The sequence below is a fragment of the Frieseomelitta varia genome, unplaced genomic scaffold (genome assembly GCF_011392965.1).
Source record: "Frieseomelitta varia isolate USP_RPSP 00005682 unplaced genomic scaffold, Fvar_1.2 scaffold_587, whole genome shotgun sequence".
NCBI classification, from domain to species: domain Eukaryota; kingdom Metazoa; phylum Arthropoda; class Insecta; order Hymenoptera; family Apidae; genus Frieseomelitta; species Frieseomelitta varia.
This window is the reverse complement of record NW_025110353.1, coordinates 775,081-802,974: the sequence shown is the minus strand read 5'-3', so window position 1 is coordinate 802,974 and position 27,894 is coordinate 775,081. Positions and strand designations below refer to the sequence as shown.

The 27,894-nt window shown below is 39.6% G+C and overlaps 2 protein-coding genes across 7 annotated transcripts; one reads left to right on the top strand and one right to left on the bottom strand.

The window, feature by feature from the left end:
• Positions 1-42: 42 nt before the first annotated feature.
• On the bottom strand, positions 43-26,582 carry LOC122534341 (proto-oncogene tyrosine-protein kinase ROS). Of its 6 annotated transcripts, XM_043664872.1 has the most exons (22): positions 26,444-26,582; positions 25,970-26,081; positions 17,538-17,597; positions 12,759-12,818; positions 12,536-12,626; positions 10,628-10,860; positions 10,301-10,540; positions 9,518-9,665; positions 8,922-9,418; positions 8,463-8,752; positions 8,018-8,374; positions 7,622-7,925; positions 7,170-7,493; positions 6,477-7,078; positions 5,746-6,384; positions 4,209-5,617; positions 3,695-4,117; positions 3,351-3,574; positions 2,810-3,277; positions 2,366-2,729; positions 1,857-1,910; positions 43-1,688 (listed from the first exon to the last, which is right to left on the bottom strand). In XM_043664872.1, the coding sequence occupies exons 2-22, from the start codon at positions 26,009-26,011 to the stop codon at positions 832-834; spliced, it is 7,686 nt and encodes a 2,561-aa protein (XP_043520807.1). In that variant the 5' UTR covers positions 26,012-26,081; positions 26,444-26,582; the 3' UTR covers positions 43-831. The 6 variants fall into 6 exon arrangements, with proteins under 6 accessions (XP_043520807.1, XP_043520804.1, XP_043520805.1 ...); XM_043664869.1 differs by lacking the exons at positions 25,970-26,081; positions 26,444-26,582 and adding an exon at positions 23,842-24,719; XM_043664870.1 differs by lacking the exons at positions 25,970-26,081; positions 26,444-26,582 and adding an exon at positions 23,842-24,719 and having other exon boundaries at positions 3,351-3,571.
• LOC122534344 (cAMP-dependent protein kinase catalytic subunit 1-like) lies at positions 11,330-12,536 on the top strand. The gene has a single exon (XM_043664880.1). It carries the CDS (start codon positions 11,330-11,332, stop codon positions 12,371-12,373), a length of 1,044 nt encoding a protein of 347 aa, XP_043520815.1. The 3' UTR covers positions 12,374-12,536.
• Positions 26,583-27,894: the final 1,312 nt, after the last annotated feature.

The following is a 27,894-nucleotide window of genomic DNA, read 5'->3' as shown; positions in this document are numbered from 1 at the left end:
ATGCTATTTGTTAATGTACTTATTTTAATTTCTCAATTTTTTACCAATTAATTTTATAAACTGTTTTAATGCGAAAATTGTATGAAAATATGCACCCAGTCTTTGTACTTATTACTACGATCTTACATTTTGTTTACTAATTTTATTGGATGAATATTTACAATATTGTTTTAATACTTTTATAAAAAAGAATGACTGAGATTAAGAAAATAACAAATTTATATTAATAAAATATTTACAAACCTTTTCAAATTTTATTGATTTATAAAATATCAATAAGGGAATTTGAATATACACGTTTAGAAAATTCTCAGTTCAGTCACATGAAGTTTAATATTTGCAAAAATTTATTCTTAATTGTACTGTTTTAAAAAGAATCGCTATATTTATATGTAAAACTTAACAAATCCTTACGTGTAATATGAATATCAATTTCCATACTATGTACTTTGTATTATCGCTAAATATGAAATTTGTACAATGAACGGTGAAAATTTCGTACTTTTGTGTCATTAAATAAATACATTAATTGCAACAACAAGTATAAAACTATCGCAGATTAATCGCCACATAATACTCTATAGCTATTCTCATTTCTTAGATGCAAAACAACAAGTATGATTATCAACTAAAATCTTTTTCTGCCACGGTTCATGTGAAAGTTTCAAATATTAAAACTTAAATATGTACATATGTAAATATGGCAGTTCAAAGCTATGGAACTTTACACTCATTCCCAGTTTCAATACCGAGTTATTACTGAAATTACGATTCTGTTATTGTAACGTGATTCATCAAATAATTCATCATCAATCCATCACACCTTTAACTTCACGATCCATTTACTCTCACAGCATCCGTATTGATATTCGTATACGTGACTATATTGTTACTATCTTCGACAACCGGAGTTTGCCTTAATAAGTTCAATAATGCACTGTTTATCACCAAAGGTATATTAGCTGTACCATTTTGCAAACTGGTATGAGTCCTTTGAATTTTTGGTAATGCATTCTTCATAACGTTATTATCGATTGATTCGCTGGTTCCTCCAATAACGCTGTTCTTTAACGGAAGAACATTTTGTGAACTAATTAATGATGAACTAGGTCGAGTAGGCGGAGCTAAACTAATATTCGAGCTTAAAGAACTAGAACTTCTACCTTCTAAACTTAATTCAGATCCTCGTCGTTCAGTCACGTTCCTTTTATTCTTCCTCTGATCAATCAACGATGTAAATGAGTCTGTTTTCAAAATTGCTTTAATAGTAGGATTAGTTAATTTCGAACTATCTAAAGTGTTACATTTTTCAATCATACTCGTGATCGATGCTCTTTTACGTTTTGGTAAATTCAAACTAGATATCGACGATCTCTTATCACATTTTCTTTCCTGTTCTTTAGCATCTGCCAGAACGTCTTTTTGTTCGTCAGAATGCAAATTGTTCTTTACATCTATATTTGTACTAGCTTTATTTGTATTGGTTAAATTTTGATCAGAGATATGAATCGATCGAGGCACTTCGTATCCGTTTGTCGAATTTTGCCTTAGAATAATATCCTCGTTATCCGCTAATATTTCTAAATATTTCGGTACTTCATTCGACTGTGATATCGCATTGTGGGAATTCTGTAGGAACGGTTGCATATCTCGACTGCCTTCTGAACTACTGGATTTCCATGAATTCCCTGAGAAATCAACCAATTGCATTACAGTTCACAACTTAATTTCACTTAGTTGATAATTATAATTAATTATTTAATAATTATATCACGAATTTGAATGGAAAGGAAAGAAACATTGATCGAGAAAGCAGCGTACATAAATGATCTTCACCTACCTGAATGAAAACCTACCTGAGTGATTATGATTTTGGTTCTCGTCAGCAAAGTAAGCCATGTTAGAGACGCCTGCAAGCATGAGCCATGCAATGATAAATATGTATCGAAGCAAATTATTAAATTTATATATTGAACACATTTATGGCGATGCATCTTGCTGGTTTGAATTGTAATTATCGAATGTGATCACATTTGAAACAAATACGAATATGACAATAAACTGATAATAATTCTATTAGTTGATAAAGCAGCTATTAAGCTTTATTAGCTTATAAGTTTAGAAATTAAATTTTACCATAGGTTGTAAGAATATATGACTGTATATGTAAGCAATAGAGAGAGTTTTAGTCATAAATGATTTTATCTTATCCCTAAAACTACAATAAGAATTATCCTAATGAGCTAAGATGTATTTGCTGACGATTAATAATTGGCAATTAATACATTTGAGAAAATGTAGATTTATGTTTCATGCCAAAGATTCACATAATGCAAATATTAATATCTATATGATTGAAACTTACCTCTTCTAGCTAAATAATGATCAGCATGAACCGGGTTCAATTGTGCATCCTCTATAGTACTTCGAAGACTAACTATATTTTCAAGACAAAGTTTAAAGCTCGGTCTGGCATCAGCAACACTCCAACAGCGCAACATAAGTTGATGTAAAGCAGATGGACAGTTCAAAGGTTTCGGTAATCGTCCACCTGCTCGTACGTGATGTAACACTTCGATATTTGTTCTGGCAGGATACGGTTGTTGTCCCAAGGATGTAATTTCCCACATTAACACTCCGAATGCCCAGACATCACTCTGTGAAGTGAATACACCATCCACTAATGATTCAGGAGCCATCCATCGAACAGGAAGTAATCCTTCTCCCTCCTATGATCAAAAATTGAATATTTGATTTTATTCTTACATCACGACAATTGTTATTATACTAGAATTAGAAAAATACTCACTTTCCGATAGTAATCGTTCTTATATATATCTCTTGCCAATCCAAAGTCACCAATCTTGACAACACGATTCTCTCGATCTCTGGCAGATACCAAACAGTTTCTACATGCGAGATCTCTATGTACAAAATGTAGCTCCTCTAAATAACGGCATCCCCTTGCTACATCCTCGCACATAGCAAGCAAATCCTGCAGACGTAGCGCGTGTGGATCGGATGGATACAAAGATCGACTCGCCCTTAAATAACTCAGTAAATCTGCTTCCATTAGTTCCAGTACCAGTAACGGTGGATCCGTATCCAAACACACTCCCAAAAGTCTTAATACGTGCTTGTGTCGAAAATGACTCATAAGTCTAGCTTCCTGAAGAAACTCTGCCTTTTCCTGCGCCGAAGCTCCCTTTCGAAGCGTTTTGATTGCGACTGGGGTAATTCCTGGTCTCTCCAAATCCTTCGCGTTCCCTTGAAATACCTGAAAAATTTCGATACATATAATAACAACATAGCTCCATAATTACTGCGATATTCTTATTTATGCCGCTTACTTCTCCAAAGGCCCCGCTACCCAAAAATTTCGCTAACGTGATCTGTTCCCTTCTGATCTTAGGAAGCATAGAATCGTCCGGATCGTTTTGCAAGGTAGACGCGTACAGCGCGTTAGATTGAACGAAATTGCCGCGTGGTATCTCCCGTAGTGTCGCCAACTCAACGTCGCTCACTAAGGGAGGTAAAATCGCCTTTTTATCTTCTTTGCGTTGCCGATACACTGCTGAATTACAAAACTTATCCTTTACACTTCTGTTAACTCCGCTTGAAGCGTGCTTATTTGAACAAGGATTATTTTAATCATTAAAAACGTACGCTTTATTTATAATCATCATACACTTACGGCAAAGGAAATAACAGAAGCAAATGAGCATAATAGTGATAACAGGAACGCTAAGTCCCAACACTAAACCAAGATGTTGTTGTGCCGCTAATATTCCACCGTTAGCTTCCGTTAAATCAATGATTGGACTGGATCTGCTCCAGCTACCGAAACCGTACGCATTTTCAGCTTGAACACGAAATCGATACTTGTCGCTCATATCTCCTGTGATTATCCAATAATTGTCCGTTCCATTGTAATATAATTTCCAGCTTGTGTTCCCAGTAGTGTCTATTTGCTCGTTAATTTCATTGATCTTCATTCCTTCAACACGGTACAACGTGATTTGTGAACCGTGGGCTTCTGCCGGTTCCCAATTCAACTGGTACACGGAATTACGAAGTTTCGTTAGTGTTGGCATACCTGGAGAGCTTGGTATATCACCTGTTTTAGAAATAGTATGAAATAAATAATTCTAAAGAATAATTCTTTAAAAAATCGAGTTAAAATTGAAAACATTTTCAGAATGTATTACCTGATGTTTGAAACGTAAATCTCCCATCTGTTGGCCATACGTAGTCTTTTTTATAATTCGGATATCTCAAAAGCAGACGAAATTTGTACAAAGTTCGTGGTTGTAGTTCCCTAATAAAATACGTCACTTTGTCCTTGTTCACCTTAAATTCGTTCGCCGCTTGCCAATCGTTCACAGCAACATCCGTATACTCTAATGTATATTTGACCATTAAATCGACTGTTGGTACCCAGGATACATTTAAACTATTCACGCTAAATCCAGTTAACGTCAAATTATTAGGTTCTGGGTACATCTTGACTACGTGTCCAGGACTTTCACTATAAACATCATTAACGTGGGCGGGATAAGCACGGACGAATACTAGATACTCCTGATTAGGTAACCATGGCTCCAATATAGTGAAGAATCTTCCATCAGTTGTGCGCTCGGTACTCTTTATAAATTGTTCTCCCTTCTGTCGCGCTCCATTTATTAATCTAAACAATCTCCAGTGCACCTCATATCGTACAGCGGCAGCGTTTAATATTTTCGGTGGCGTCCAGTAGACAATAGCTAAAGTTGGTGTCAGTGCCTCGACGGTTACGTTTTCTGGAGCTGTAGGAGTGCCAGCTTCAGTTCGCAGCACAACATCAGAACCAAACTCTAAATTCATCGACTCTAAATCAGCGTAATAGTTGCTCAACGCTAGTTTCAATCTGTATTTCGTGAAAGGCTTCAAATTCTTAATTTCATATTTTTTCTCGTAAGTCTGTAACTTGGTCCTGTCGCTGTTTTCGCACATGTTAGGATCATTTTCTATACACTGAGATACATATATCGTGTAAAGTGTCGTTGGTAAGCTGTATTCTTCGCAACCGAATTGCGGAACCGGCTCAGGAAGCTTTACAGTAATAGTGTTTGCTGTTTTTCTGATTTCTTCCACATTGTAGGAGGCTTGACGAGGGATCAAACAGTTTGCAATCGGATAATTTTGTAAAGATTTCCCGAGGGCTTTGATACTGCGTACAGATGGCAAATAGAAGTGCTTGATCTTCTCACCATCGGGATGCTTCTTATTTACAAAGTAAATCTGATCCTCCGGGATGTTAGACCAATAAATGTTCATCTTATCAACGGTCAATGATTTTGGCGGTAGTCCTTTGTTGAAGCCCGCGCTTACTATCAAATTGCACCTACAACCGTCGATATCAGCACTATGTAAATGACCTTCTAAGGAAACCCAATACATGACTGGTTTTTGATTCGAATTGGTGCTGTCGATCGTCATCACAGGAAACACAGATGATCTGTAAGGGCAGGAACAATCGTCTATATGATTGAAGAATGGTTGAACATCATTCCCGTCTAAATTCGACTTCATTATTACTCCGCCATCTTTTCTAGTTTGTTCTATCCAATACAACGATCTGTAAAAAATTAAGTCAGATTATTATAAAATAAATTTAATATCTATATCTATAAATCTTTTTCATATATATTTCATTTATATTATATAAATATATAAGAGAAAAGATACTGTAAAAATGATAGATACCCTGTAGACGGTAAGATATCAAGATTCACGATACGTCTGCTCGTATTAACGATGTTCTTGTATTTCAGATTTCTAGCTTGCCACATGGTCAAGTCCAACTTCATAATACATCCACCGTTTTCTCGATAGCTTGATTCAGACCAATAAAGATGCCTCGCGACCCAGTCGACAGTTATACTAAATGCACTGTTATTTAATGTCAATATTTTGGTAGCATTTGCTCCATTCATATCCGACGTTACCAGCTCCTGCATCTCGTTGATCCAGTAAATTTTGCTTTCCGCTGCCAGATACGTCACTTCAACCGCGATGTGACGAGTAATAGTATAGTTCACTTCCTGATCCAAATCGGATATTCGAACCGCATCCATTGTGGCGACCAGCAATTGTGGTACCGGATTTTCGTGCGTCGTCGAAACGTTGGTCACGTCGGTGTACGGTCCAGCGCCAACTTCTGTGTGAGCTCGAACTTGAAAATAATACGTCGTATTTGGCAAGAGATCTTGAACAGTGTGTTCTAACGACATAGATGGAATAAGCGACTGATTGCAGATTTGTATCTCGACGTTGTTTTCCTTAAACCAACACTGAACCGTGTATCCGGTGATCAAACCATTTGCGAACTCGGGTTGGTCCCATCTGTAAAAGAAATCGTTAATCATTCTAAATGTGTGAATTTAATGATTGAAAGGCAAGAGTAACAAACTCCTTTATACGGTACGATATTGTACCTAAATATCGCAAATATATCGATGTTTTCGCTCAGAGGTTCTTTATGAAATTCTATAAAGGCTCTAGTATTCGTTGGCTGAGTGGGAACACTTTGTGGCGACCTCAATATCTTCCTCGTATGGTGCGCTGTTTCCCAATACGTGAAGGCTTTCACAGTCACTTCCAAAACCGAGTAAGGCAAAATCTGTTCGGAATTATTGTACGACATCGAGGTTTCCGTCGTTATCTCCGGATTCGAATTGGTATTGATGTAATCAGCGAATTTCACTTCGTAAAAGACAATTCCATAATTGATATTCTTCACTGGATCCCAGGATATGTTGAAATTCCTCCATGTTCCTTCTATTCTAATACTGTTATAACTGACCGCATTAGGTAGTACAACTACAGTCTCTGACGTAAGATTCTTTGGGTATTGATGAAGCGCCGGATCCATGACGGCCACCATGTTAAGGCCCAACAAAGTGATACCATTTATTATGGCCGTATTTTGACCAGACAAATCGCCTATCACTGCATTTCGATTGTCTTGAAGCCACAGAAGATGCTCTGAGAAGTAACACAAAGGGCCTTGCATGTTTGGATGTTGCAGAGCTGAGACCTTAAAAAAAATATCAAAAAACAGAATTAATAATTCCATTGCTATCACTAGTATTAATATTATAAAAAAAAAAAGAAACATTAGTAGAAACCTTCTCAGGCACGATTTTTTGACTCATCGAAATCCTTTCGGATGTAGGTGCTCGATAGACGATAGATCCACTTTCGTAGCTTCGTACAATCCAATAAACATATCTGTTTTCCGTGTCTAATGTCAATCCCATCACTTGTTTTCCATTAAATATTTCATCCGAATGATAGTATCTTCTGTCTTGTCCATTTAAACGGGCTACTTCGACCGCGTGACCTGTGGACCAATACAGATACGCTTCCAAAGAATCGATTATTAATTCTTTAACAATGGCCAAAATCGACATTGGCTCTTGGTGAGATCCATTCAAATTTGCTCTTGTTATCTGCAAAAAAAAAAATATATATATATAAATATATATAATAAAAAATATATATACATAAGTAGGAAAATGTAGTTAAAAATTTTTAAAGTAAATAGGATCGATTAAAAATACAAAGAATGTTTATTCACAATTTGTTGCTTCGGATTAGCCCAATACAATTTTTTCGATATCCAATCGACAGCAATACTCCCAACAGAGTGAATATTCATTTTCGTCTTTTGGTGACTCGTAATGTTGTATCGGTATAATGCAGAATTGTTTCCAACGATGTACAGAACATCCTTGTACCAGCTAACGTCAACGATATGATAATCAACTTCTATTTCTTTCAAGCTTGCTTTGTAGATCAGAGTATCAATGTTCTCTCCAGTTACGTCGCTTTTTAGGAGGCCTTCGTTTGCGGACCACAATATCGATGCGTGTGATCCGTGTCTAGAAAGTTAATTAAATGTTGAATTGCAACACCTAGGAAACTTTCAATTTCTCATAAATATATGAACGTTCATAATCTAATCATAATTTACCTCAACGTTCGACCCCTGAATTCGGTGGACCAAGGTCCTCTACCAGCGCTCGTGTAAGCCGCTGCCTTAATCGAGTACTCCGATTTCTCTTGGAGATTGTGCACGGTATGAGACGAGCCAGAGATATCTTTCTGATGGATCGTCTCTCCAGTAGATTCATCTTTAATCTCCAGTTCGTAAGACCAATTCTGCCAGGCACCTTTCCCCTGACCGCCCAGTAGATGAGGCGCCTGCCAAGAAACTTTCGCTCTCTCCATACCAAGGACAGCTTGCACTCCAGTAGGAGGATTCACAGGGACAGGAACGGGCTGGCTCGCGTCCATAAGTACATTCACACTGACAAATGAACCGTTCGATCTAAGAAAAAAAAAAAAAAAGAGACGAGTTTGTTGAAGCACCTGTCTATCGACGTTCACGCTGCTCGAGTAAGAACGAACATTCTCACCTGTCGGGATAAGCATTATGAAAATATCTGTTTTGTCCCAAATGATATCCTTCGATCAGCACTTCTTCCCCGTTTGTCCAATAAAACAAATCGTTCACCATAGCCAAGGAAACTACATTTTTAAATTTCGGTTGCTGCGTGTTGGCACGAAGATCTATAACTTCGCGACCATCCAGAGAAACGGATATTACGGTGTTCTGGATGTGGTGAGGCACTAGCAGGCGAAAGTTCGTGTGATCAACGGTGAACGCTCCTAAGTTAACATCTTCTAAAATTAAATATGGCTGAACCTGTAAAAATTGAACTAAAATTATCGAGGCTTTAACTTTGATTTGATAATGTAAATTTAGATGTGTCGCAGTATTTTTCCTGTTGTTGGATCAAAGCAACAAGCAATAATTTATAATTTTTTCCCTCGCTTGGCATATCAAGTGTCGTTCCTTAAATTCGAAACCGTACCTCGTGCTTCACTCCGTTGCTTATGTCGGCCAGATCCAATCGGTACAAACCGCCCCTGGTCACCCAGAATAAGTAACCGTTGTACGGATCTACCTCGATGTGCGTGGGCCGCGTTAAAAACCCAGCCACGGCCACTGTCAGACCTCTTCCGTCCAGATTGCATCTAGCTATCTGCCAGACCGTCGTCGCGTGTTTCACTTCGCCCAGAATGTACAAGTGAAGGTTCAGCCAATCCACCGACAAGCTCAGAGGCTTGAAGTTCACCTGACTTGGACTAAGTATCACCGTCGGTTTCGTTCGTTTTGTGATGGACGTTCTATACACGTATCCCAAGGAATCGGAAATGAACAATTGGGCGGAAGCCACGTGAATCGCGATTCCCCGAATCGTGCTTGTATTTTCGTAAACCACGCTGGGATCGTCCAGCATATCCGCATCTTGTTTCATAACAACGTGCTGGCCTCCAAGGATTAAAATGGGTTGTTGCGTGTCCTTCACTGCAATACCAAATGGATCACGTTAACGTTCGCATTTCCTCGGTACAATCGTTTCGGGGAAATTGTTGAAATTTTAATTTTCACCGCGTTGAAACGTACCAGCCGGCTCTGGAGTAGTCGTGACGTAAGTTACTGCAGTTGGTCCCTCTCCAACTCCGTTCCTCATGGTCACGCTAATGGAATAATTTTTATTCGGCTTGAGATTTTGAAACATGTAGTGGTCCGTATTCTCCGAGGCTGGTATATCCTGTAGATTGATTGTAAAATGTATACGATTGGACCGTTAGAGGATCTATCTCTTTCGAACCTTCGCTGAGTAACCGAGAGTAGGCGAATAGGAAAGAAACGCCATGCCAGAAACGTGTTTCATGAGATTCTGGTTCTTACAAGCTCACGGACTGATGTTAACTGGATCAAAGGTGAATTAATAGGTAATGTACAGGTCATTTGAAATCGCGAACGTGGTATTTCAAAGCTAGTTTATTAGCGTTATTCGTGCCAGCAAACAGAATTGCTTTTCAAACAGTCGTGAAAAAAAAAAAAAATCAAAAGAGAAAATCGTGCATCTGTACCAAACATGCTTGTCCTTTTCGTAACTTGAGGAAAGAGGTAGACAGCGTTGTAGAACCAGTTGCTATTTCACACAGTGCTGTTCAACTACAAATAGTTTTAGAGAGATGGAGAAAATAGATAAAGCGCCGACAAACAGTGACGGTAGAGTTTAGAGAAGATAGCCGAGGCTCTGGAAACATATTCGTGTAGAACGAAGATATACATATATGTATCTCAACGTGAAGTAAAAGTAGCTGCACGCGAGTACGCTATTTAGAAGAAAAGGAAACAAATTGTCGATCATTATTGAAATTCTGGCGTGGCGTATACCTTAAGCTGGGAGTGATCAGCCCCTTGCAGTCGCAGGACATAAGACAAAAGTGGCCCATTCGGGAAAGGGCCCGGTTCCCAAGACACAGAGGCGCGGCAGCTGTCTACCGCTACCGCTCTTACAATTACCGGTGCTGAGGTTGGTAAACCAGCCGCCAGTGTTCGTATCACGACGCTCGGAGCGGAGACGATTAGCTCCGGATTGTGCTGCGTCGATTTTAACAGTAATGCTACGCGAAACTGCAACCAAAATGGTAAATGATAGTGTTGTTGTAAAACTTCAACGTAAAGGGGCACTAACGGGGTTAAGCGAGTGACAAAGCTTACCCTATATTTTGTGTAAGGCTGTAAATTCTCGACCAAAATCTGGTCATTCTCTGCCCACGATTGATTCCTACAGTACTGCCAGGTTTCAGCCAGTTCCTCGTACTTCCATTGCACTAAGTACGAGAGGCCTCCGCCGCGTCTTTCGATGTCTATTCCTTTCCATTCGAGTCGTAGGGATGTTGCGGTCAGCGAGTCCGCGACCAAAGCTGGCGCCGGCGGAATACCTATTTCCGCTGATGATGAATATTAATAAATATTAGTGCAAGATTCCTTATAGTCGAGGAGAATCATTTGGTTGTAAATGAGCTGCGAAATTTCATACAAATTACAAAAAAAAAAAAAAAAATATACAGAATATACGAAAATCCGATCTCCTAATTCATAGATGAAACAATTTTTTTGTTCTGATCCTACTTTTTTAATTTTATTTAATTAAATTCTTTCCTTTTTCTTTTATCATATTCGTACATATCGTATAATTTCAATTATATTCGCATAAATGTCCGTAGTCCAATCATGAGAATCACGTGCAAAATCGACAAAATCTGCCGATCGCGGAGGCAACGTTGCGAAAGCTATCCTACACTCGCCTAACGTCAACCGTATGGCGAAACTACCATAACCGCGATTATTTATCCTGCCAGAAACGTTTTCGCATACGAGAAATTGGAATAATTTCTAATATTAAGTTGTGTCGAAGCGATGAATCAGGAACAACAGCTAGCGTTCTCAGAATACGGGAAGATACTGGACGAGCTGAAATTGATGTTCATGGAGAAGTGGAAGAGTGACAAACGCGACAATATTACAATAAACGATTTCGAACGATTCCGGACCATCGGTACTGGAGCGTTCGGCCGTGTCATACTCGTCAGACATAAACCAACGGCCACGTTTTATGCCATGAAGATCCTGGATAAAGCGAAGCTCATAAAGTTGAAGCAGGTAGACCACACGTACAACGAGAAGAGGATATTACAGTGCGTGAGGTTCCCTTTTATCATCTACATGGAATACTGTTTCAAGGACAATTCGTACGTGTACATGGTACTGCCGTATATCAACGGTGGCGAAATGTTCACGCATCTAAGACGAATGGGAAAATTCGACGAGTCTTTGGCGCGTTTCTACGCTGCCCAGGTCGCACTCGCGTTGGAATACCTTCACCATTGCAGCCTCGTTTATAGAGATTTGAAGCCAGAGAATATTTTAATCCAGAATACCGGCTACCTCCGAGTGATAGATTTCGGGTTCTGCAAGATGATCGACGGTAGAACCTGGACCTTGTGCGGCACTCCTGAATATCTCGCGCCGGAAGTAATCTTGTCGAAAGGCTACGGCAAGTCTGTCGATTGGTGGAGTTTCGGTGTTTTAATTTACGAGATGAACGCTGGTTATCCGCCGTTTTACGCGCGAGACCCAATGAAAATATACGAGAAGATCGTCTCTGGTAAATACAAGTTTGCCCATCATTTTGGCGAAGAGTTGAAAGATATTTTGAAGAATATACTGCAAGTGGATCTGACTAGGAGGTACGGGAATTTGAAGGGTGGTTCCACGGACATAAAAGCGCATAGATGGTTCCAGTCGACCGACTGGAACCAGATATATCATCAGAAAATACAACCTAGTTTCATACCGAAGTGCCCGACGCCGGAGGACACGAGCAATTTCGATGTCTACGACGAAGAACCATTAAAAATATCCACGGCGGACCGTTACGCCAAAGAATTTGAAAACTTTTAATCGAACTGATTGCGAAACACCGTTAATTTAACGGCGAGGCATATCTTTGGAGATACAAGGATGAAGAATGTATGCTACTACAATGGAAGTGCATCACGCGAAACAACTTAAACGAGCATTTGGTGTATCCGTCTTCGTCTTTGAACAGAGTTTGCATATTACCTTTTAGCTGTTGAAAGTAACGATTCAACGCATCGTGACAACCCAAAACACAGTACAACTCTTTGGGTGGTAGCAATTCTTGCGTTCCGTTCTACAAACCAATACAACTGATGTTAGATTTCGATGAAATGTTGCGCTCGGTGTAATGTTAAATGAAAGGAAATAACGGCATTAGACATTTAACATTAGAACTAGAAATAGTAATAATTTAATATGTACTAACGCAGACGGTTTGACAGCTTGCGTCGAGTGCCTGTTGCCACGCTCCACAGCCTTTTGTGCACTGAAACAAACAGAAAACGTATGTACGCTGACACTACGTTACATAATACTTGTTATATGTCTGATTGTATGCTACCCTATTTCTGATGGTACAAAATATATTACAGTTAAACAAGCTTTATTAGCTTCGATTTGACAATTTATAAAACATTCGGTATCATATGCAGACTTACTTAATGTCGTCTATCAGTCAACAAAATGCAAATGCAGTATTGAAAATTTCATTGCTATTCTACTTTACTGAAACTTGTGTTTAAAAGTTGGCAGGTATCCCGTGATTTATAGACAGGGACGTATGAACTACGTAGCTGAAACTCCATTTTATCATCAATAACCAAGTCCAACACGTTCGTTTAAATTAGCATAATCCATTTGAGGTTCAAGCAACACGGGCTCGTTTTGTTCTTAATGACTACCTCGAGTCGATTCCTCGAACGAAGGAGATGATCGAGTCGAGATGATCAATCGCGATGAAGAGACGAGGCACGCTGCGTCATTTTGGCATTGAAGTAACTGGAACGTCTGTGAAGTTATATTCGAAAGATGGACATAAGTACGAGGCACGTGCCTCAAGTAACGCCTACGTTCATAAGAACCGGCTGGTTGGTTCGTGCCGAGCATGGATTTGCGAACCGAAGTTTAACGCATTAACTTTCTGCACGAGAGGATGTGGGCATTTGTCGGCGACAACAAGCCAGTCGAACTAAGAAGAAGAAGAAGAAGAAGAAAAAGAAGACAAGGAAGAGAATAAACGAGAACATGCGCGTCTATGTTTGTTTGCGATCGTTTGCAATTACATAGAACTTTTGCATTCGAGACGCCTGATATGATCCTTCAACCTAATCTTTTTCCCCTTTGCCGATAAACGTACCATAAGATCAGCAATGTTATCGTTCAGAAAATTGCGTTATTGCTCTGGTTATTAATCGATCTTACTTCAGCGAGTAAAAATTGCAATCATTTTGTTGTTACGCATTTCGATTCGGATAGACGATCGTCTCAGTCAAAATGTTCGATTGCCTTGGAAAGACATTGAAAATCATTAAATCGTCACTGAGGAATTAAAAAAAATAAATTCGACGGTCAAACGAACGAACCGAAATACATATGTACACGTACGTCTAGAACAATATTTTCGAGAACATCTTGAAAGAACGCGTGTGCGTTTCACATTGGTGAAACGTAAATACACAAGAGCGATGTACCGCGCTCGATGACTTCAAGGACTTGACGAAGAGTAAGTTTGTAATAACTATGTCCAGACTAGAAGACTTTCGTCGTTGTAGGTATGTAACATGTCTCTCCTTTTTCAAGTATCACCCTCCGGTGGCATCTGCATACTCCAACCGCGTTTCCTGTTCCAGTTTCTAATTTCATTCGCTAACAGGCGATAATAATTGACGTTAAATCTCGTCCTTGGTGAAAATCGAGAGGTTGATTAAGATGGTTTTTGTCGCGATAGTTGTGTAGTGTGATAGAGGGTTCGTGGACAGCAGTGCCTAGTAAAATCATTATTTCAACACCGTATCCCGAGATACAAGAGAGTCATTTACCAATTGTCAGGCTGATCGACACTCTGCCGCGTTGGAGAGGCGCCGCACATGAATGATAGCCCTCTCGACATTTTAGAGTAATAACTTCGTCATGGATAGACTTAATTCGACCGCATTAGCCGTGCACCTGTATTAGCCACAAGTTTTTAAGCTTCGAGGCAAATACCTCTCTTATAATACATATTTGCTTTTCATTTTGGAAAAAAGAATTTATCTCTCTCTCTCTCTCTCTCTCTCTCTCTCTCTCTCTCTCTCTCTCTATCGTTCGCAAAAGGGGAACAGTGATTAAAAATGCTGATTATAAATCTAGTTTCACGCGTTTGCTCAATAATTATTTTATACGAATGCGGTAGTATTGGAGGGTATCGCATAGGTCAACTGATTTGAAAAAGAAGGAAAGGGACGTCCGACGCTAGATAAATAAGTTATTAATAAACATTCGGTAACGATTTTACGATTTTGAAATGTTTCAAGCAAGCGCGACAACCGTACAACTTCTTACAATAATGAGTAAGCAAGTGAACACATATCTTGGCAATGTACGATAGTTAAAACGACCACTCTAACAACCCTAGACGTTGATAATTTTTAATGTCTTAATTAATCACATTTCTTATAAATCTTCCATCACTTTTACCCATATCAACCATGGCCTCTCTTTTTCAATTAGTTCGTACGAAACATCAACGTCCCTTTCGACTCGTTCTCCGATTCCAGTTGATGATCCACGCTCGAATTCGGCTTCACCTTGTTAAATGGTCGTAATTTTCTTCGGTTTTTTTCGTGGCCAGGCCGTAAATAGGGGTTGACAAAACTATCACACAGTGCAAAACAGCTGAAGCACAGCGATTCGACGTTGCGCCCGCTAATTTCTCACTTCCTCATTAAAACCTCAACACACATTACGCCCCAGCCTGGTCCCCGCTCTACTCGACTCCCCGTAGATCGTAGATCTTCATCCTACCACGAATGAGGATCTATCCGTTCTCTCCTCGTTTCGCTTGAATCCCGTTCACTGATTGTGTTCTACGCTCAACACACACGACGCACGAAACGCGAACGATAAGAAAGGATGTTCAAACGTATGCTTCTACGAACTAGACTTTGAAGTCTATTAATTTTCTGGTTTCGAAAGTGGACGCGGAGAGTCCTTAGGCTGTTTCGGCTGTTTATTAGTAAATATATCAGAGTCGAAGAAAGATCTAGGAAATCCAGTTTGTAAAAGAGTATCGAATACGGTAGCTTCTGGTTGGCAATGTCAAGCATACGGGATTTGTCGCAGAGATTTTCAGTATTGGTGTGGTGTCTGCCACTTTACAAACACACTTGAACGAGCAAAGCCAGAGTGCCAGATTCACTTTAAACGAAGAAGCTCGAGAATCTTCTGCATACATTTCCTCTCGCTTACGCAATCGAGACAGTAACCGTACGATTACTCTGGACAAATTTTCTATAATTACATAGATTTTTCGTGCGCGTATGTACGCGTGTATGTTTGATACAAAAGAAATTCCAAAGTTATCGGTTCAGCGTCATCGAGCCGTGAAATTACCGGAAGAAAGAGCACCGTAGCCGAACCAGGCTTGCACGAAGCCTGCTCAATCAAGTTTACAGGCGAAAAATGTACGTTGCGCGTAATTCGTTACGTTCAGTCTCGTTTATAAAGTCACGAAAGAAACGAAACGAGGAGCGAGCGTTAAACGGGGCAGAGCTTAGTGACGGACCACCGGGCTAAAATAGACAGATTAACGGAGGAAGGCAATTAGGGTTGCGTTTAGCAAAAAGTAGAGCATCTTCCTTTTGAATCGTGTCGGCCGCGAGCTAACCGTTATTCGTGCGCGTTACTGGAACGTACGAACCGTGAAACGAGGCGGGGGAGGAAATCGTTTCGAGCGCCTCGATTCACGTACCGACCCGTGGTATTCGAGGCTTTTTAGCCAGCACGCAGCCTCGTGCCACAAAGTTGTTTAAAAAACGCACGCGATCGGCCACGGTGCACGTATGTACGAAATATAAATACAATCTCAATTGATGACAGTGAATAGGAAGAGAAGAAAAGGCTATAACTTAATGGCCACGTTCCTCTTTATCCCTTTTTTTTTTTCGGCGGCACGTGATAATTAAGTGTATCGCGGGGCCTTTTGTCCTTTACGTCGCATTAATTGCGGTTCTCGTTCCCTACCCTGGAGACACGCGTTGTTGAATATCCTTCCGGCCACGATCCGGGGATCCTTTCTCCGTTTTGTCTCTTGTCCCTTTGGCTTTCTCTTTGTACTCTTTGGAACGTGCTAACGATCCTCCCTGAACTTAAAGTTTCGTTCCCTTTTTTTTTTTTACTTAAACTTACACACTTAATTTGATTTCTTCTCAACTTCTCGGCAAGAATGAATTTCAACGCGAAATGCCAAAACGCGAACTTTTTTTTTTTTTATAGCCGGATAATAACGAAAGCGATTTTTCGTCGCTTTCTCTGCTGTCACTTCCGTAACGGAGTGAAACACGGGAGAAAGAGAGGGCCAGAGGAGCGGAAAGAGACGAGCAAACAGAGAGAGCGAATCCGGAGTCACACGGCAATTTGGCGACATCCGCCATAGGCCGCACTTGTACGCGATCCAATTTAAAGTCACGAAGCCGTACGAGCCCGGCCATTCTTTCATTCGTACGCGTAATACGTGTACACGTTTATCCATTCACTGCCTTTGGCCACGCTGGTAACGTTACGTCCGAATAGCAGAGCAACAGCCTACCAGACGGAGAGAGCAAGGGAGACGAAGGACCTGACTTTGTTTTTATTTGCCGTTTACCGTCTCTTTACCAGCGAGCCAGTACAACAGGCACCCCGGGGACGGCAGCGGAAGTACTTTCATTGTGCCAGGGGGCCGGCGTCCCTTTATTTTCGTCTCCAATGTTCGTCTATGTTAATAAACGTTCGACGATGCTCCCCGACGAACTTTAAATTTACGCTGCCACCGACGCGAGAATTATCCCCGCCTAAAAGAAGCTAACACGTATAAGAAAAGTTACGAAGGCTTGAACCTCTCACGAACAGTTGGAATTAAGACTGTCCTATTTTAAAATCGTAAGATTGAATCGATTTATAGAGCTGTGTGGTGCGTAAAAAAAGAAAAAAAGAGAGAAGGAAGGAAAATATTTTCATTTTCACTTACCTGGTCGATCTTGCATCGTATGCCGCAACCCACCTCCGAGCTCGAGTCGTCCGTTCGATTCTGAAAGAGAAACGAATAAGAGAAGTTTACTCGATGATTAATTTTTTTTAATTTTCCAAGATACGTCAGACGTATTTTGTAATTATGAAAGGCAACGTTCTCGTATAATAATTCCCAACAGTTAATTTACAACAGTTGTTGACAGATTGCGATCTAGAACCAATGCGCCACGCAATGATTTAAATTCATGAAACGAACAGGTGATATTTTTGAATAAATATACGATCGTTCGGGCAATTAAGTATGCACAGGGACCAGTCGACTTCTGCAAATTCCCATAGTGGCACGCATGGCTTCACACCCTTGTTATCGGCACTGGAATTATTCACCACCCTTGATCTAGTCGGTTCGACGAACTTCGGTTCCACCCTTCTTTTCTCGCTCTTTTTTTAACAATTTACTTTCGTTTCCATTAAAAACCGGACGTGCACCTGTGTGCCGTGTAAACGCATAACGTACAAGTGTAGCAGCTATGCTACACTGGCAACAGAGACCTGAGACTTGTCACGATCATTCGGCGATTCATTCGCGACCGGCTAGGTATACCGGGGGTGTCAATTGAACCGGATGAAACAATTTACTATCTTTTAAAGCTGGCAAGCGATTCAATTTATTTTCTACTGCCCCTGCACGTTGCACGGCCGTGCTGTTACCGCCGCGCCGTTCGAATCGCAATTTTTCTTTTTTCTTTTTCTGCTACACGCAGTCACGTGTGCATGAAGTTTCTAACGAAAATGACACTTTTTATGAATAAACAGAGACAGTAATTTGAAATTAAAGGTATCATTTCGCTCGTAATTTTCACTAATAGGACTCACTGATAGGATAATTAAATGTTTACTGAACAATGTGAACAAGGTTTTAATCATCATCGATTTGCATAAACGTCAATATCAACGACTGTTCTCTCTGTTTTGCCATCGGAACAACAAAAGGCACGACGAGTGACGAATCGTTCGATAACAAAAGCCAGAGCGACGGTGCAGTGTTTTCCGCGACTATCGGCTCTCGGCGTGGATGTATCAATTTTACGATGAATTTTTCTTTCCTCTCTCTCTTCTTTCTATTGTCGAGAAATCTCGTTGTCAGTTCCTTGCCTCGACACGACGCTCGTTTAACTTTGCACCCGATTAATCAAACCGCCTAGACTACAACACCATATGAAAGTAAAATAAGTAGCAAGTACCCTTGCGACATTATCGCTTCTTCTTTGCTAGAAGACGTTCTCGCCAATTATCCGTTTTTGCAATTGAAATCAACATCCTTCGGCAGCTGTTGTTAAATTTTCATAGACCACATTCGACTAATCGCTTTCAATTGTCGTGTCCTGTGAAATCTAAACAGTCTTTGTCCATTTCCATTAAACGGATGTCTATCTACTTAGAACAAGTTTGTCATCCTCAGGAGACAGAAATCAGCAGGTAAAAAGCTGTTTTATCTGATCCGAGGTAATCGTTTAATGTATACCTGCTCGTCCTTCCGCACGTCCTTCCGTTAACTCCATCTTCGTCACGCTTGAGAGCGTTCGCCAACTGTTGCACTTCGCCTCTAACAGTCTTCGACGTTGATAATGACCAGCTACCGCCTATCTTCCCTCCATTTGCGACGCACGCAAGACAGATTTTTATCAAAACTTCGTTTCAAGGTCTTCGCGGAACGTGAGCGTTTTAACACAAAGTCTGTTCTTGCTGTTGTCCACCTTACATTAATTGTCGTCTCTTACGTGCATTACGTAAGAGATTTAAATGTTACCGTGCTTAATAATGCTCGTGCGTTATTTTTCTTCTCCACACAGAACTGAAGTGATCGCCGCTCTTTATACAGATTAGTGATCACTACTCTTTATACAGTACCCAGTGATAATAAAATTAATTAATTTCGCATCGTTTCGATAATGAGAAGATTTAATTGACCGCACTAATCTGAGGCAAAATTAATGAAAATTTAAATCGAAACACTCTATGTACATAATACGATTCATATACGCCTTTGACAAGCTCAAAGCGTCCCAGGGTGTTTCGAGTCGAAGGCAAAGGGTATCAGGTTTTTTTTCGTGCGGTCACGGACAAGTCATGGTCGCACGGTGTTGAATGTATACCGGACGGTGTCCACTCGGATGGAACACCTACCTTTGAAGTCTGAGGTTTGTCTTTGGTAAACACCTTAACGGTGTCCCTTTCTGTTTCTCTTTCGCCTTTCTCTCTCCCTTTCAACGGCCGTTTGAGAAGCAAACGCGACCAGCGTTTCCAACGTTCGGCCGCGTGCAAACATTGCATTTCGCTGGCGTCAATTATTCTCGCATTACGCGGCGAATTAAAAAGATACGCATCACCTCGTGCGGTTCACTTTGTACTCGTTAGCCACCGAGAGCAGGAAACATTTTTCGTCGTGATATTTACCCGCGGAGAATCGTTTCCACTTCTTATACTCGGGTACAGTGGTTGCATAATACTCCTTCAGATTCCAAGGCTTACGAGTGGAGTGCGTAGCTTTTACGCATTTATAGAAATGTAATGTCCAAAACGTTCAATTCACAAACGCGATATCTAAAAGTATGTAAAGTGTAATCGCTCGTGGAAAATAGTTTGTTTCTCGCTTGAAAATTTGAACGTTGAGGCCTGGGCCTTGGGACGCGTAGTCGCCATTCAATTTCGTTAATTACCTTGAAGATCATGAGACGAATTAAAAACAGTTGCCATCAGCTGCCACTCGTTATGATCTTCAAACTGCTCTGCACTCGTGGTATACATATGAGCGGAACGTGCATGCGTTTTAATTGATATGACGTCATGTAAAGACGCCGAAACTCTACTTCCCAGGATTTGTTTGTTCAAGACTGGACAGCACAACGGAACCAGGTATCTTGGTTTCTTAAGGAAATAACAATATTCTACGTGTCTGGTCTTACGATTCGGAGTTTTCATCAATTTAGGCGGGCTTTATCGATCGTGAGGGAAAATCAAGCGTATCCTTGGTCTTTTGAAAGCAAAATTCTCTCGGATCCACGAAATAGATGTGGGCTCTGCGCCCGTATACGTGCGTGCTCGGCACGTTGCATTTAATCGTAAAATATTCGAAGACTTCCTCTCGATAGATCCATTTTTCAGTTTTAAAATAAATAGCTTTATTTTCAACTTAGATAAGTTCTATTTTACGCGAGTATCGTGTAAATATTCAAATTCATCCTCCAATAAATTATCTAATTCTCTATATCCCTCTATAGTCCGTATTTCCCATTTGTTCATTTTATCTGCAAGACATTTCACTGCGAGAAAAATTTTCATTACAGACTTGAACTGGATAGATAAAGCTTGTTATTTTGCCAAGAAAAATCGCCACGTGACTTTGTTTATCAGTGTAGTGAAAGAAAAACGTAACAAAATAACTTCGAAGTAGTTGCTTGGAATAGCTTGGAATTGACATGGAGCACGAGCCAGCGATCGGTAGAACGATTCGGAATTTCGCACGATTATCGGTAGACTTGGAGGTGAACCCCTAGCAAGTCACGAGGCACGCGTTGTAGGTGAGAGGATGTGGCCGACAGGAAGTTCATTGTGTACGGCTACACATATAATGTTGCACGTCGAACGATCCTGTGGATTCTACGTAGTTTCGTGCCGGCAACAGATCGGAATTCGTCAGATTGTGCGTTCGATTCGAATCCTTATACGATCCTTGCATTATGAATCCGTGGGTATCGCGTCGTGGCTGGATCGCGTTTCACGCACTATGAAATCGCATGTAGGTTAACGCGTGGGTAGAGATCCATTACAAGCGCCGTTTAAGTAATTATTTTTCAATTAAGGAGGAAAAAATTCGAAAAATGGCGTCGAGACGAGATTAAAGAATTCCATCGTCTACCGAGCAAACGGTTAGGCGTGTGGAGTGGCAATTGCGCCAATTTACCTGGTTCATTCTCATCGTTTTACTACCGAATTACACGAGAAGGTTGTTGTACACACTTTATGTAACGCTATCTACTAGGGGAAATGATAAAAGATTGAGATCACAGCGCCATGGACCACTAAAAAATCACGACGCGCCACAGCGTTTAGAAAGTTAATCCGTCCCGGTTATGCAATCGTGGTAAGGTCATCCTAGGTATCATCTAAAGATATGATAAGGCTACTCGTGTTTAGTAAATACCACGGGCGCCACTCGTGTGCGACGCATCATAAACACGAATGTCAATCTATAATGAATTTTTATAAAGAACTTCGTATTCTTTTTTCCACCTAAACTCCAACGTCTGATCGACAGTCCTTATCTTGAACTTCAATAATAGCTACCCACGAATTGCCCTTCGAACCCGACATCGTCGTGCGAAGACGTGAAAAAAAAAAGCCGGGGGAAGATCGACAAAGCAGAGCAAAGGGAACGAGATAAGGGATCCAGAAGTTGATTTCTGAACCGTGATTTCTTTTATCTGGCCTCTCGGGTAATTGAAATGCAACGTTTCGAGAAACCTTTCCACGTCTGGCGAGAGATATCGATAAACGCGCGCAACCGCGCTCGCAACATGAAATAACCAACAACATTTTTCGCCGCGGCACAAAAGTCTGAGACCTCTATTAAGCCGAGACGAAACATTCCTTCGAAGCGAGTGGTTCCCGTGGCTTCGTGTGAACAAACCGGCCGTAAGAAGCTTGTAATCAGTGTCTTTGCCAATTGGCGTGAACGAAATTGCCAGCAATTATCAATTCGGTTTAATCATTCGTCCAGACCGCCTTTTATTCCGTTTATCGCTCCTGATGCATCCTTTCAATCGCCTCATTCGTTCTTTGTACGAGTCGGAGAGAAGGAAAAAAAAAAACAGATAGGAAAAGCACGATTCTTTCAACTCACGTCATTAAATTAAAGCAATCGTATTGAGTCTACGCATGATCTACTCTCGCGGAATCTTGTGACAAAAATGTTCCAATGTGGGAACAGTGATATTGGGAAGAAGTATAGAAAAAAATAAAAAAAAAAATTTCTAGAAGTTCCTGTATCCGTTACAACTAGGCTTTCATCCTCGAGACCATGCTTATGGACTGCGATGATGCGCCGTCGTGTAGTTAAGTTAATTAATGAATGGTACAGTCGGGATGGAGAGTGGACTTAAATTGATACGTCCTTCGTGCGGAGCCATTTTTGTGCTACGCTCGCCTCGCTCCGAGAACGCTCCTCGCGGTTTCAACAAATCGACCAGTTTCCTTACTCTTTCGACGTTCCCTTAATCTTTTTTTCGCCATAACATTCTCGATTTCATCGCAAAAAATATTATCTATTATTTTCTCAAGGGAATAACCACTGTATATATGTATAATGTAGATCACGAAACGCTGATGATGACGTAAAAATTCGTATACGTATGCGAAATACAAAATAGTGACAATCGAACACGATAGGTGAGCCACAAATTGAAACAACAAACAAAAATAATTGGCACCACTATCGAATCGTTGACGTGTCGATCGCAGATCGATTTCTCGTTTAGTTTCACGGATCAATATGAACTTCGCAACAGTATTGACCTCTTCGTCATATAATCACGCGCGATAAAGAAATTTCCCCACGATTATGATAATTTATTGCAGCAAACAATCATCTTCGTACAGAGTGTACTATGAAAATGTGGAATGGAAAAAGTGTCTTACATTTCACGGACGATTTAACAACCAGTTTACATATTGGAGGGGTTTTTTTTAGAATTACAGTAGCTAGCTAGTCTTGTCGACCAGTCACGCAACGATCTTCCTTAATTTTATCTACTGCCGTATCTACTTCCATAATATGAATGTTTAATAACATTGCAAATAATCGCTGACTTTGATAAACGCTGTCCATGATTAACAAAAAATGAAAGAAAGAAGATAACACCAATTTTTCAATTTATTCCGAATAAGTTTCATTTTATCAAATTTTTTATAGCATCACATAAATAACCCGTCGTACAAAATATTGAACAAAATACCTTTTACTTTCGATCAGAGTGATACATTCTTTTGAAAACGAGTAAAAGGTTACTTCGCTTGAAATGCAACAAGTTACGCGCTCAAAGTATAATAAATGGCAAACAATTCCTCAATGCTCTTCAATGTAAAGAAAGTACAAAGGAGAGTTTTTAAATTCGCAGACCAGTTGAGGAATATTTTTGTTAATAAATCTTGTGTCTTTGAAATTTAAACCTTTGGACCTAACTGAGTGAATTCTTTGTATTCATAAATAACTTTATGTAAATTATAAATTTGAGAATCCTGACCTGATTCAAATCGAGGTCTGGGCATTTCGAGGCACATTCTTCTTGCAGGTTGGCTGGAGCAGCTCGATCTTCGAAGTCTTCTGGCAGAAGCGCCGAGACGCTTCCCGCCAACGCCAACACCTTCAGAAGCACACATAATCTCGTTGCTAACATAATATCCACAACCCCCCCGTGAAATGAACCCTCGATCACCCTCCACAGAATTTTCGCAAAAATTTCCTTAACTGTCGATCGTCATTGTCCTCTCGATCCGAACGACCTCCACAACTGTTGAAAGAGGTTCGATATGCGAATTAAACGTCCCTCCTTCGCATTCTTCCACATTGATCCTCGAACTTAAAAAATTCGAGCATTATTTCAATAACTGATGTCCTTCGAACGAAATTTCAACCGAATGGAATCGCGTACTTTTCACATAAATAATCAAACAATGTACAGCACGAATAAATTATCCTCCACTAATTCTTATTATTGCTTGTATTAATTATTGCTTTTAAAAAAAAGGCTTTCAACGCCTTTAACGTTACACGTGGATAGTTCCAATTCACCCTTTATTATGTATTCACTGTATGTTAAAAATTCACGCCTGTAGTTTAACAAATTATCACTAAAAATATCCACCAACGCAAATGTCAACAACAACTTCCATCACTTTCTTTTTACGATTGTAAAAGAATTGCATGTATGTCGGCCAGGTCCTTTTCGTTTATTTCGCGAATTGATAATGATGAACCTCACGGTGAAAAAATGGGATTCGAAATTGTTTCGAATCACCTGTGACGTTTCGAGTCACGAGGCCCTCACTGAAAGAGCCCGGCGTGGTTGTTAATATCTGGCAAGCATAAGAGCAACTGACTCCGAATGGGCACTAGAGAGTCAACTATCCCCCACCATGGCCACCCTTATCTGTTGCACTCTGCTTGACCAATTCCACACAGTGGTAGTAGGTATACTTCGAGCTGAACGTGTGCACGTGAGCCCACTATGGTATGCACGTCGAGTATCTAAAGATGAACAGAAGGGAGAAGAGATCTGAACCTTCGTTCGTGTAGGTCCGACTGTAACCAATGGTCAATTGGTAGATTGACCTGTTCTTACTATCCTCGTAAACTTTCATTCATATATTCGCACGTGCCGCTTTTCGCCGGGTATCCACGTTGTCATTCAAAACAAAGAAAAATAGGAGTTGCAAAAAAAAAAAAAAAACGGTATGATTTTCTTTTTTTTGTTGCATTTTTGGAATAGTGTAATTCTCTTCGAATTATATTGGAATTAATGTAAAATTAAGTGTAAATGCAAGTACAATTAAATGTCTAACGACATTTTTTAGAGGATGGATTAAATCCTTCCAAGATCACTATATGGAAAGTATAAGAAAGAATAGTTTCATTTGTTGATCAATGAAGAGATAAAGTGTTAAATGTGTAAACGTCGGATTGAATTCAAGCTATACATTAGCTGAAGATCACTTCGTTAAGTCAACCATCCTCTTCTGTCGCGTTAGGCTGAACCGCATATTACGGTCGGCTGGTACAAAACAAATTCGAGGCCCAGCTTCGAGCAAATACTAAATGTGGATATTGACGTTTCCAGAAAAGATGTATTTTTTTTTTAAATTTCTGTACACAAACGCTTCATTTTGACACCATTAGAAACAAACGTCTTTTATTGACAATACCCGAAAAGAATAGTGATGCTAACTCGAAAATCATACCATCTATCATGCGGATAAATATTGAGCTTTCCATGTAATTGTTATTGTATAATAATACGGTTTTCCTTAATCAATAAACGCACAGTTATTTGTTTCATATTGTTCATCGGTCTTTGTTCAACCAAGTCAAACCATGACTCATTTCGACAGATTAAAATCTGCAGATGACAAGAGCCAACCTGTGTATTATATTATATATTGTGTTACCATTGTCAGTCACAATGCCTTTCTTTTCAATGACCCGAAAGCAAGCCATTCTTCAACACGTACGCATATCTATTCTATCTGCACAAAGACTTCGATTTACCTTCGTTCGTAGGCCATGCCTCATTTACATTTTCGTACCATCGAACATGGATGGAAAAAATTCTTTCACTTTATGAGTAAATAAAAAATGGTATATCCTATACTCACTTTGTATGATACATTGCAGCCCTTATTGCGACTCCACTTCATTCATCTTTTTCCCCATTCCAGTAGCGGTTCTAGAAGTCGCTGAAATTCTTTCCTTAAGTACGTCATGTATCTAGCACAAACGAACACCATGAACGAATTATGTAATGTCATGTTTAAAAGGATTATTTTTCTCCTCCTTTTTTTCGCATCGATGTTTATTAAATTTTTTTGAACACTTTCTTTTTAAAAGTTTGAACATGACTGAGATGTTCAAACTACTCTGAGAAAAAACTACTTGTATTGCCTACAACTGAGACATTATTGCTAAATATAAAACAAATTAAAAATTAAAAAAAAAGTTTTATACTAGAAAGTGAAGACCAATCAATTAATACGACGAGATTATGAGCAGGCGAATTCAGAACAGCTTGTTATGAAACGACAGCGATCTGTGGCACGTTAGTTCCAACCTCAATGGCGGTTACAGGTTACCTAGGGCTTCCTGCGGAAATGGCCAATATACTCCTCCGACCTCCAACTCACTCAGTCACTCGCTCGCTCGGATCACTCCTGTTTGGTGTACCCCGTACCCATATGATCGCCCTGTCGCTCGACACGTACTCGTTACGGGTCATCATCGTGATCTATGCGCCTACAACAAATGTTACATCCTTAATCTGTCCTAGCTTGCTAATCCTACGCTCGTGCTGAACGAGAAAGTTGACATTATTCTGTAACTGCAGATAGACCTGGTTATTTCGCGAGGCGATTAGAATCAGTTTAGTTAGAGCAAGAGTAAACGACGGTCCGAAGACTACAATGAAATTGGCTAATGTAAATTGAACGATTAAAAAAATGCAATTATAAAATAATTTTATGTAATCTCCTGTCGTTCATTTTTTTTTTTAAGAAACATAATAAATTTTAATTCTCAAAAGCATTTTCTCATGGGTGTGATATAATAAATATGTTATAATATAATTTTCTAATAGAATAATCATCTTAAAGAGATGATACTTTGCTGTGTTTAAATAAAAATTTGTTAGTAAAATGATTATGAAAACAATGTTCCCCGATGTGAACCAAGTGCGATCCAATTCACACGTGCTCATGCTTCATTGTTTGTTTTGCATGCAATGTGATTATCAACACAAAAGAAGAAGCTTTTTGTAAGATGTCTAGACGACTAGCCTAAAGCTTACCCTGCTTTACACGATACAGCAACAATTCGGCTCTATTAGACCAATAAAGTGTATCAAAGAGGAGGAATGCGCCCCGCGTCAGTCGTACATGTAGTGTCAGTTTGTCTGTGCATGTTTTGATATGCGGGGTGCGGGTGGATGGTTAATTTAAATTCATCACAGTCATACGCTAGAATAATGAGGCAGAGAAGGTCAGTTACAATAGAGAAAAAAATAGACAAGTTTTTATATAAAGCAATATTAAAAAATAAAATGATGATTTTTGTTCAATCCATAATTTAATAAGAAAAAATAGATTTAATGATTAAAACGCCTTGGCGATAAAGAATGCTTCGTTTATGTTACAGTGATTTTTGCTACTGGTATATACATACATTGAACATTTGTGTAAAATTATGTCAAGTTACTGCCAACTTACATGTTTAAATATCCAAAAATAAGAAAATTTTTTAAAATTGTAATAATTCGTAATTAATATAATGCAAAAACAAAATATGCAAGTATCCATGGTATAAAGTTCAATTTAAACAATCTCATGTTGCTTTTAATGCTTCCCAAAGATAATTGTTATCTTTATCGAAAATTAATTACAATCCAACAACTTTCTTAGGAAATGCTGCGAGACCAACACCTTCTCTTACTTTTTAGCTTGTTTACTACTTTTTTAATTATGAATTATATTTATTTACAACATAAAAACCAAATCGTTCATCGTAATTTAACAATATACTTTTTTATGAT

Bases quoted from the DNA above. Each gene is read 5' to 3' on its own strand.
- LOC122534344 (XM_043664880.1), top strand. From the start codon at position 11,330: ATGAATCAGGAACAACAGCTAGCGTTCTCAGAATACGGGAAGATACTG.
- LOC122534341 (XM_043664869.1), bottom strand. From the start codon at position 23,994: ATGTTAGCAACGAGATTATGTGTGCTTCTGAAGGTGTTGGCGTTGGCG. The intron at 12,819-17,537 runs GTAAGTGAAAAT...TGTTTGTTTCAG, and splicing joins TACGATGCAAGATCGACCAG to TGCACAAAAGGCTGTGGAGC. The intron at 9,666-10,300 runs GTATACGCCACG...ATCAATCTACAG, and splicing joins CTGATCACTCCCAGCTTAAG to GATATACCAGCCTCGGAGAA.